General features: G+C 41.5%; 1 protein-coding gene across 2 annotated transcripts in view; it reads right to left on the reverse strand.

The window, feature by feature from the left end:
* Positions 1-282: 282 nt before the first annotated feature.
* homer1b (homer scaffold protein 1b) overlaps positions 283-12,018 on the reverse strand; it is a 20,395-nt gene continuing 8,659 nt past the window's right edge. For both annotated transcript variants that reach the window (XM_084025309.1, XM_084025308.1), the window contains 6 exons: positions 10,794-10,886; positions 8,367-8,515; positions 3,374-3,530; positions 3,045-3,155; positions 2,850-2,930; positions 283-2,732 (listed from right to left, as the gene is read on the reverse strand). In XM_084025309.1, coding sequence (XP_083881435.1) covers positions 2,541-2,732; positions 2,850-2,930; positions 3,045-3,155; positions 3,374-3,530; positions 8,367-8,515; positions 10,794-10,886 — 783 coding nt within the window. In that variant the 3' untranslated portion in view covers positions 283-2,540. The remainder of the gene's footprint in view (positions 2,733-2,849; positions 2,931-3,044; positions 3,156-3,373; positions 3,531-8,366; positions 8,516-10,793; positions 10,887-12,018) is intronic.

The raw sequence follows: 12,018 nt of genomic DNA on the forward strand, positions 1-12,018 counted from the left end.
CTGTTGAACAACTTAGTTAATAATGTGTTTCTTAAAAAAATGAAACGGAACAAAAGTGATTTGCACACACTGAATTCTGCCGTTACTGTATTTGAATATAAAACATAGCATTTCTCGGTTCACAGAGGTGTGTTCTCAGCCTGGTAGGGCTGTCCTTTGTTTCAACAAAAGGACTTAGTTTGGCTGAAGCACCAACAGGTGTGTCTCCTGATCATTTTTCACCAACATTTGGCAAATCCTTTCACCTGCAAACACACAAGTCTCACCAATCTACGAACATCATTAGCCTGAGGTACCTCTTTAATATCATGAGTTCAAAATTACTTTAAATAGTCAAAAATATTGCCAGTCTTCTCATACCTCTAAATACAATAATAATACCTACATTTAAATACCATAAGTTACAAAACAGGAGAATGAAAAGCTTCTTATCCACTACTGTACAAAGGCATTCATTAACAATAGCATTAATATCAAGGTATTCCATCTCTGTCATTTGACTGTCAAATTTAAACCAGAAAAAAAAAAAATTGGGTAACTTCCTTTACATGGATCTTATTCCAGTGTATTAACCTGTGTAACAAACTACAATATTTGAACTATACAGAATGATGCTGTGCTAGTATTTAATGCAAATCTCTTGATATATAATGAAGTTACAACAGTGTAATAACATAGTGCAAACCGGGTGCTCAATTGAAAGGTAACGTAAGCAGCATTTCATGGGAGGAAAGAAATTTTAAGATGCAGTTTTTGGATTTAATCGGTACAGGAGCTGCTTCAGAAGTGTGTGTTTTGGTACAGAATGTTTAACACTATGTGTTTGCATTGTGTTGTTACGCATTTTAAATATATACTGAAGAGGTTGTCATTGTTTACCTACATACTAAATACTCAATAACAATTATGCAATACTTTAAGTGGGTTAATACACAACAATAAGCCACTGCAGGGTGTTACTGCTTTTGAGTTATCCGTCCATTCGTTTATAATATCATGAGTAGAAAGTTGTCTTATACAGTTCTATAATTATATCGTCAGTGTTATATCCTGTGTAAAAAATAATAGAAACTGAGTACAGTTCTATATTCACCCGTGAGGAGTGAATATCTGTGGCCAGTTTCACTGAGGGTGGAGATTAACGAACATGTAGATGACACTCTAAAAGCCCTTCACGATGCACTACTTCAACCAGACAGGGCTGCCACACAGGTTCGCGGTCAACAGTAGTTCACTTTCTGTCGGACGGGGGGGGGGGGGGAATCAGCTGAGTTGCATTTGACCTATCTGCATGAGTCCACTGAGTAGAGTACCTGATAGAGATGGAAAGAGGTGTCATATAGAGCCTGTCTGGTATTGCTCAGTGTGTGTGAGTGTGTGTGTGTGTGTTTGTGTGGTCCTTGATGTCCAAAAACAGGGTCTTTCTCTCACAGCACAGATCACACACACACATATTATATACAAACGTGTCCAACGCATATGTGCTTTGAAGGCACACGTTATGTCGAAAGGTCAGGCCTTGTCCGGGAACACACACCACACTGAGTTTGGCAGGAAGACAGGTCAGGTGTCTGTAACGGTGGAAGCAGTCTGGATACACAAACTCTCGAGTCGGATCTAACACGGGAACCTGCCCTCTAAAATTTCTGTGTGGCATACCAAATATGCCTCTGGAAGATTCCATATTTATCTATCATGTAGGGGATTTAAATAGGGTGTGGATATAACGTAGTAATTCGGGGTGAGTAAACCAAACTTAATTTCCCAGCAGCCCTGTGTTTCCTGGCCAATAGGTAAGACTGAGAGTCATCCTTTAATTCTCTGTTTCCAGTGACACTCCGCTGGCAGCCCGAGCTCAAACATGGGATTGTGTTTCTCTGTTCAGCACTTCTCTGTACAGTAAGTCACTTTGGATCAAAGCATCTGCTAGTTAGAGGACAATATTTTGGGGGGATTTGGCAGCTTTGGCGCAGTTCTCTGAGTCTTAACAGCAATTATTTCCACATGACTTTCAACAATCCCCTTGGGGGGGCAGTTTAGAGAGGAAGAAAAGGGGTGTGTGTGTGTGTGTGTGTGTGTGTGATGTTGTGATGCTGCAAACTGCGGTGCAGCTCTCCCGGTCAAACAGCAGATGGCACTGAGGCACAGATCTCAAGGTAACACTTTGAGAGTGTGTGGGTGGGTGGGTTTTGGGGCAGTTGCAGCGTGCCACAACAGGCATCTCTATCGGAGAGATCAATTCAACCGAGGTTAAGCCTACACCAGCCAATCAGAAGGCAAGATGAGGTAGTCCCTGTGTCGTCTTGAACCACGGGAGTGCCTGCGGTTAGTTGGAGCGTGATGCCTGCAAGGTAAAATTGGGGAGTTAGCTGCCCTTTTTTGAGCAAAATCTGAATTGGGGCAGTGTAGTGTCTCAGTTTAAAGATGTGTGGAGTTTGGAAGGAAGGTGGGGCATGGCGGATAAAATCTGTGTGGGTGAGTTGGGGGCATCAGGGTGTAAATTATATGGCTCTGTCTGTGTAGCTTAGGCAGCTCCGTCTCTAGCTGGCTTCCTCTATGAGCCGAGCCAAGGTGTCTCTGAGCTCCGTCAGCTCAAAGATCTTGCCATCCAGCAGCTCCAGCAGCGTCCGCAGGCTCTTCCTGAAATTCTCCTGCTCCTCTTGGTTCTCCTCCAGCCGCTGCTCGGCCCCGGACAGCTGCTCCTCCAGCACCCGACTGCGCAGCTCCGTCTCCTGGAGGAGGAGAGACAGCGCCGTTGCCAGGTTTGTGTCATTAGGAGGTAAATAATGACAGAGAATGTGCTGATTGGGAAAGAGCTTGCGTGTTGAATGTGTATTTGTATCACTCGCCTCAAGTTTCTGGGTCAGGGTGTCTTTCTGCTCCATCAGATCATTCATGTTTTCTAATTCCTCTCTCAACCTTTCCATTTCCTGGAGGACATAAAAACAGATTAAACAGCTGTGTGGCATGTAGGGTGTTGTGGCATGAGCTATTACATTTCAAGTAAGGCACTTCCCTCTATCACACACCCACGTAATGCTCACCTCCTCTTTATCCCTTAGCGTATTCTCTAGTTCCTCTATGGTTTGGTTGAGTTCAGTCTTCTGGGATTTGATCACTGGGGTCTGGATGCTCTGGCATTCAAGCTCCGTTACCTAAAAGGATAAAATGGAGAATTAGATTTTCAGATGGACACAACAGAATGAGTATGACTCAATCTTTTATTTCCAGACTACCTCTTCTTTCCTCTCCCTCATGCCAACAATCATATCCCCTCTTGGGTTTTTTTTTTCTTCCCATCTTGACTTCTCAACATCCCTTCCAAATGATCCCTCCTATTTCAAAAAAAAGCCAGCATTTCTGTGGTCCTCACTCGTTTGTGTAGTCTCTCGGCCTCCTCCTGGTAGGCAGCTAGTTGTTGTTTCCACTGCTTGACGTTGGCTGTGGACTCCAACAGAGCTGCTGTTAGCTTGGCGTTGTTCCCTTTAAGTGCCTCCAGCTCAGCCTCCCAGTGTTTTGTCATGGCGGGGCTGCAGAACGCAGAAATATTTAAACTGTCAGTTTATTAGTTCATTGTGTTCATGCTGTGTTTGTTGCATGTTTATTTTTTCCACAACATATCACAACCATTATTGTTGGTAAACATCCATCCCTCCATCCCTCCATCCATCCATCCATACACAGATAATGAGACAACAACTCCCCCATATCTCCTTCATGGTATCAAAACTTCCCGTCTAGAAGAGTCTCTTCTGAGTGGTTTTCATTCATTCTGTGATTGTTTTGCATCTCTGTCATCTTTTTTGAGCCATTTTTCTTGTCAATTTGAATCTATTTGTTTTCATTTTGAGACTCTTGGTGGTCTTCGAGTCTCTTTATAGTCATTTTGTCTCTATTTGTTGCTTTTTTTTAGTCTATCCCGTCCATCTTTGCAGCATTGCTGAAATCTGACAAAGGCTGCAGTGGGCACTCAAGTTGGAGGTCAGCACTTCCTGGCCTGTAGTTGTGAAAGCAGCTGTCTGCCACATGAGTTGTAATCTGAGATTATATCCTCAAGACTGGCTGGAGCCTAATCTGGTCCAGCTACTCACAGACGAGAAGATGAGACGAGAGATAAGGGAGAAGTGAGTGAATTGCATTATGGAGAGGCATGTTTGGGAGAAAGAATCTTGAAAATTGTCTGGGTAAGTCGGTAGCAGTTGAAGCGTAATATTAGACATATGTGTACAAACATTCTGGAGGGAGAGTGCTTCCGCTGTGCATTTCCCCTGTAGAAAGTGAGCAGCACCAATTTCCATAATGACGCCTCTCACATAACGTCCGAGACTGGGGCGGGAGATTGTATGAGAGACCTGTGCGTTGTCGAGTACTAACATCGAGTCAAGTACCGTTGAAAAGGAGCTCCTACTCCCACATACTTCACAGTAATTCCTCAAAGCAGTGGAAACAGATACATAGAAAAACACAAAAGGAAGCTTAGCTTGCTCAAGGAGTGATGAGTGTCTGAGTGTATGACCCATAAGAATTTTGTTCTGCCCCCTCACTGACACACACACACACACACACACACACGTACAGTATATGCTCACACTGCAGCAGTACTCCACTATGCTATTACACCCACTCTGTGAAGTGTCAAAGAGAGAAAACACTGATCTAATTCACGCAGGACTCCCACGGTGCCCTCAGTTCTTACACAACAGCCACCCACTCTGCGAGCGCAAGTGTGTCTGCGTGTGTGACGCATAGGAGGAAGACGACACTTCATCCTACACATGCACACATTAACTGACACACATAACCACTCACACACACACGTATACACACATGCAGCGATGCTGTCACCAAGGCACACAGCCCCGCCAATGTATAAACCCCACACACCAGCTCGCAGAGCAGGAGAGCAGGAGAGACGTCAAGATGTGAAGACGGAGACAGACGGAGAGAGCGACGGAGGGAGAATCAGAGGAGAGAAAAAGCATTGGAAGGAGCGTTTGGACCCCGGTGTTCATCTGCATTGAATGACTGTGGTTGAAAGGTCCCAGGGGGGCACCTGAGCACAATTCTGGCTGAGGACAGCAGAGCAGAGCTGAAGGTGTGTGAGACACATGGAGGGTAAGTTTAGCTGCTACTGTCAATGAACTGCTGATTGTAAAGGTGATCATGTACACAATAGGAATACCTTGTATTGTATTAGCTAACGATAGTCTCCAGTTGCTGAGCATTATGTAACTTTGTTATAATTCTATACTTCTAGTCATGCAAGGGCCAACTGTGATGTTAAACTGAAAAAAAAGCTATCATTTCCTGTTTGCATCTTCTTGAATCTGTTAGGCAATTTTGCATTGTTTTGAATATATTTAATAAAATGTTTTAAAAATCACAGACTCTAAAATTCTTTATATAGTAGAGATAATTGCAGAGTTTAGATTTATCTGTTTTTTATCATGTTTCATGTGAACAATATTCTGCCAACAAAGAGGTTCCTTTTTTATATATTTTTTTTAACTGGTTCTAAATGTATTTCTTTTTCTTTTTATATATATATATATATATATATATATATATATATATATATATATATATATATATATATATATATATATATATATATATATATATTTAATTATGAATTCATTTGTGGTTTGAACATAACCTACACACTGTCATTACACCATGACTCTTGAATAAAACCTCAAGACTGATTTCTGTTTTACTACTTCACAATGTGAAGAACAATAATTCTCCTCCAAGCTTCCAAACACGAAACATAAAACTGAAGGTTTTTCTACATCCAAGTCCTGACCGCTGTGCATTGTCAGGTAGGTTCTTCCTCCTCACAGAGAACTTCATGAAGCAGAGAGCCAGAGCGGTTGCCATGGCAGCACACGAGGTACGGCGCAATCGTAGCACCCTGACGTATAACATCAGCACCATCTCTTTTTCTTACACAAGCCTACCACAAACCCACCGAGGGACGCCTACATCCTCCAACACTAGAGGACCATTCACATACAGCCAAGTCCCAAAAGAAGGTCTTCCAATATTCAGAAAACCATTCAAAACGACTCCACTGCAGACCTGCCAAACACGCCTACATCCTGCGATTCGAAATAAACCCTCTCACAGCCCTGCATACAGCTGTATCTCATCCTCCTCTCTCTTACTCTGCCCCACATGCACCCACACAACCCTGCCTACACCGCCCCACTACGCAGCAGTGTGGTGTATATATTATAGAGATACATCATCATCTAATTCTAGACACATGGCTGAGAGACGAACCAAGACCATCACGGAGGTCAGCAAACGCCTGTGTGGTTCTATATGTGGGTCTGAACCCTCATGAAGTCACCTCATATACAAGTAAACATTTTAATTATCTTCTTTTGGCTATTAAATCAACTAGAAACCTTTTAACTGCAGGTTGAGGCACTGATGGGGCTACTGTAAAAGGTGATCGACATGTCAGAAGATGAACGTGGATATTCTGGTTTGAATCATAGAGAGACAAGAAAAAGAGGGGGTTCTGTGGTAAAATATTTGGATCTACCCTCTCTGCATATGCCTCTAAGAAAATGCGAGACTGAGGTTGAGCTTGTTACGTCCACGCTTGCCATCGTGAATGCCGAGTCGACCCGGTCTCCCACGCATGCAGCATTTATAGACACATCAGCAGCGAGGATGCAGCAGGCAGTGGGTGTCCTCTCTACATTCTGCTCTCACTGCACAGTCAGATCTGTGTAGCCTTATAGTTCCTGATGTAGCGGGAGGGATTTCTAAGCATTTGAGCTTGTCACAGCTTTACAGACTTTATTAATACACTAATAAAAAATAACTCTGTCTCAAGAGAGAGAGAGAGAGAGAGCTCTGTAATGATATTTATATAATTAAAAATGTTTTACGCTTCCTCTCAGACATCCATGGTTAAGCAAAAAAAAAAAGAATGATAATACATTAAGCGATTGATTGATATCTTTAATTAATAAGAATCGCAGCCAGAGAAATAATGAAACGAGTGGCACAAGATTACAGAGATTTTACAAATGAAAAGACCCGCGTGTACAGTGGACTACAGGTGACAGTAGATAACAGGGACATTTCCTCTCCTGAGAAAAGAACACTTCACTCACTCAAACGATTCAAAACTCATTGCCCATGCCCTCCTGTTCAGTTTATTTGTTGTCGTGAGTGTGTGCAGTTGGTGGATGTTTAGGCATCAGTGACTCATGCACAGACTTTATACAATACACCTCTCTCTCTCTCACACACACACACACACACTCTCTCTCTCTCTGCCTTGTCCTTTCTCTGCCTCCCACTACCCACAATATGTTATATAAGCCTTACATAAACCCTTCATCAACACCTTTTTGGTGAACCTCATAGCCACACTACTTCAAAAAGCCATTATACAAATCAAAAATGTTTACATGGAACTGTGTGACCTCATTATCTTACACAATCTACTGTATATGAACCAGTATTGGCGATCACAGGGCATAGGAATGATCCATTTAAATATTCAGTCTGCTGACAGGACACAAAAACAGCAGGAATGTATACAGGGTAACAGTAGTGCTGCATGCATAGAAAGTGACACCGTCACATACTCCATAATTCACCAAACAACATAAAAGTCAAAAGATTCGAATTGGCATTTAAAAAGATATTATTGCATTGTAGTTGGCAAACATATATCATATATAAATATATGTGAGTTTATTTTACCAAGCATGCTCAGATTGGACAAAATAATAACTTAAATAATTCCTCATTCCTGAGAAAACACTTAAAGTAACATATTTTGCTGGTCCATGTGAAGTGACAGCGTGCATGTAGGAATGTCACCGATGTAATTCATTGCACCAATTTCCTCCCGACTAGAGGGATGGCGTACCTTATTCGTTAGCAGTTAGAAAACAGGAAGTGCACCATGTTTTAAAAAAAAGAAGCCCCTCCCTGTTGCTGAGGCTCTTATTTTTGTGAAAGTTTGTGCCTGAGCGTGTTTTGTTTTGTGTAGATGTCGCAGTAGTCAGGACTTGTAATGACATCCCTATCAGAAAGAGCAGACCCGACAAGTCTTATACTGCTCCCTAGGGAGGAAAAACACGAGAGAGCAGCGGTGAATAGAGGGAGTTCACTACCATGCTGACATGCAACATATATTGGTGCAAGCAGATCAAAAGAAAGCCATAGAAGAAGAAAGGTGTGTACTTCTGTGCCTCAGACAAACAGATAAACAGAGAAAAATGTATTACAATTCATCTATTTAAGTACTGTTTGTGTGTAATATATGTGAAATAGAGAGTTACATGTGAACATGACACCACGGGACAGTGAACACATCACAACGTGGGCTGTACCTGTGTGCGAAGGCCAGTGCGTTCTGAGATGGCTCTGGACGGGTGTCTGAGTTGGGAGTTGTGTCACAGATGTCATCCGTGCCGTTGATGCTTTCCATGGGCGGAGTCACAGGGGTCAAAGGCGATGAGAGTTCGCCTCCTGGAGACTCCTACATGTGACAACAAAGTTGTTCTGCTGTTACTGCCAGTTAGACATCAAAGAATCAAACACTACTTGAATTATTTTAAGCGTTTTATCCTTCACACCAGGTAGTTGTGATTAGATATTGCATGAAACATTGTGAACTCATTTTAAAAGCTCAACAATCTACAAATGTAGACGTTTGTGACATTTCCCCATGAATAAATATCTGCTATTTTTAGTTCTTGAGGCTTTTTCAGAGACACAGCCTGAAGCATACAGGAAATTGAGTGTTTACTGTTACTAACAACAGAACCACTTTAATACAACTAACAACAATTTCCTCTACTAATTAACTTGTCAATTATTTTCATGATTAACTGACACATTTTTACCCAATAAAACTTCAGCACCAGTCCAAGGTCACGTCTTTAAATGCATTTTTTAAAGCCCAACAGTTCAACACTAAAGATGATTAATTGACTGATTATAAAACAGAGAAAAGCAGCAACTCATCTTTGAGAAACAGTGATTTTTTTTCTCCCCTTGATAAATTATTTAAACAATCAAACAGTTGTCCAAATTGTTTTCAATACATTTTCTGTAAAATGATTCATTGTTTAAACAATGAATGATTTCTGAATGAGAAAAGTACATATAATTAATAACATGTATAATTAACTGCTATGTAATGTTTTAAAAATTGTAATAATTAACTTGAGTCATATTTAACAACCTCTTATTACAAGAGAAGACAACAAGATAAAACGAAGAATCATTTATTTTATCTCATTCTCCTCCTATAAAGGGTTGACATGAGAGATTATAGAGGTGTGTTTGTTTGTTTCAGTCGGTGGAGGTAACGTCTCTCACACTGAAAAATCTCCTGTGCTGGTGCTATAAATGTGAGTGTCTTAATGAACAGTTCTACATGCCTATAGGCCATTAAATAGCTTACTATAGTGCTGGGGAAATTGCAGAATTACGGATTAACGCTTATCTTTATATCCCATACAACCACAGAATATGACGAGAGACAAATCATTTCCCTGCTGCTCGTACATAAAACAAAGACTCAGGACTCAGGGCACAATACAGTAGCACAATGGCACTGCCTGTATGTCTCTCATGGACAAGAAGGAAGTGAGAGATAAGGGAGAAGATTATAGTGTTACATTTTGCCCTTCACGTTCATTAGTACCATTTAATGTCTGTTCATGATGCACATCCACTGGGCTCTGGCCTGTTGGGACCAGCATATACCATTTAGCGCTGTGCGTTCTCATCTTGTTTTAGCTAGTTTATTTAGAGGAGGGGTTAGAAAGAAACCCAGCAGTGGGTGAAACACTGACTTTCAATTGTGAAACAGAGAACACAGTTTGAGTAGGGAACTGCAGGCTTGTAACAAGAAGGCCGCAGCCTTTACGATAACGGCAATCCCTCCAGGTTAACACTATAGTGTGATGGTGGTGGTGGTGGCCAACACACATGCAGCCTTCAACCCCTGATGGGAGCACAAGCTGTCCACTTGTCCTCATTAGAAACATCCTCCGATGGGAAGCACAAGGTACTGCGCATTTCATGTGAGCCGCAGCATTAATAGTCCACGTTATAGAGCGTACAGTACAGCAGGGGGCTGCTCCCCTAGCCTGTGAGGCCTGTTAACACCCTTTAGATTACACAACAGATTTCTCTGGGGATCCTCTGAAAGTAGCTAATTTTCTCTCAGACGCAGTTACACATGCCCTAAAACACTCTATTATAAGATATTCCATACAAACAAATACCTAATACACAGGTCAATTATTCTCCACAAAATATCCAGAGACAGCTGTATCTTTTTCTTTTAATATATAAGGTGGAAACGTTCAGAGAAAACGTACCATATTGTGGTTTACGGACTGGGTTCATGTAGAAGTGGAAGACACTAAATTACATTTATATATATATATATATATAGAATATTTTGCTTTTTATTCCCCTACAATCATTTGATGAATACAATACATTTTTTATAATATTTCTGTTCTGTTACTTAAGTATAACTTGGATTATAGGACTAATATGTTGGTCCTTTTATTTAAGTAAAGTATCTGAATATGTTTCATATTTGCAACACTTTCTTAACTAGTTCTTATTTTGCCTCCATGCCTCCTTTGATAATGAAATCAAAATAAACAACAACGAAGGTCAAAAAACATTCTTTGGTTGACCTGTTCACCGGCTGCTCATTGCACACAACATGTCTGTGACAGGAGGTTCAGAATTGGGGGAGGAGGGGTTAGGATAGAGTGTACTGAATGTACCTGAGAAGGAGACGTGGCCATATCCATCTTTTCTTGACTCTTCTCTTTAGCAAGCCGCGCTGCTTCTTTATACTCTGCAAACTTCTCTGCAAACTGAACACAGAGGACAGCCATCAGTATAGACTGTAATTCATACAATAGCCATATGGACACACACGCACACACAGACACGCGCACACACACACACACACACACACACACACAGATCAGTGTGTAATAGGTCAGCTGTGAAGCCAGGGGAAGGATAGAGAGATGCTGCTGCCAATAACGACCCATAGCTGAACTTAGAAAAGATGGCGCTTACCCATAATGCCTCAGCAGAAACATGAGCTAACTAGGTCACCATTAGTAAACTCTCTATCATAGACATGTATGTGCATATATGTACACACACAGAGAACAAAGCAGCCATTGGGTTTTCCACGTTGGGTTTTTGTCCAATAGTTGTCGGTGGCTGAAGTTGATCGCCGGGGTTATTTTAGTCGAGCCTGAGTTAGAAAGGTGAGCTCAGCGGAGGAGGTTTGAACAAATATAAACACCCTGGCACACAAGCCCATACCCCCCAATGTCCCTTTAGGGTGTGGTTCATCACCGCCACTTCGCCCACATTGTTGCAGAGTAATTTAGTATACACAGTACTGCAGAGGGCTGAGTGGCGAGGAAATCTAATTGACAACGCTGTTGAAGATGGTCTTGCAATAAAGTAACTCAATAACATTTTTTCTTCAATGCAATATAATAGTTCTGGTCTTGTGATCTAAATGGTGTAGTTCTCAGTGTAAGTGCTTCAGGAGTGTTGGCGCTGCAGTTATCTGAGAGGTGAATCTGGTTATTCCAACTTTAGACTGCCTAAAATACTTCTAATTTGCTGTTGAAACTGCACATTAATATAGGTGAGACATAGTGTAGTTCCTCTCAACAGTGAAATTACCACTGTGAATCAGTCAACCCAGACATGCTATATATTTGGGACATTTTATCTACTTTTAGCATTCATTTACCTGGAAGAGAAGCCCTGATTGTGCATACTGTCCCATAGTAACAGTTAGATAAATAAGCCCCCGGCCACGAAGCAGGCATCAGTTGCTGACAAAGTGCTATGCATGGCATCTTTGCTGTTTGCAGGGGTACTAATTTAGTAATGCACTTCCAGAAGGTTTGGGGCTCTGTAAGGAAACACATTTTTTTTTTAAACACTAGAAATTAAAGCAGCAGAAGCCACGAT

The sequence above is a fragment of the Eutrigla gurnardus genome, assembly GCF_963514095.1.
Source record: "Eutrigla gurnardus genome assembly, chromosome: 13".
Classification (NCBI taxonomy): Eukaryota; Metazoa; Chordata; class Actinopteri; order Perciformes; family Triglidae; genus Eutrigla; species Eutrigla gurnardus.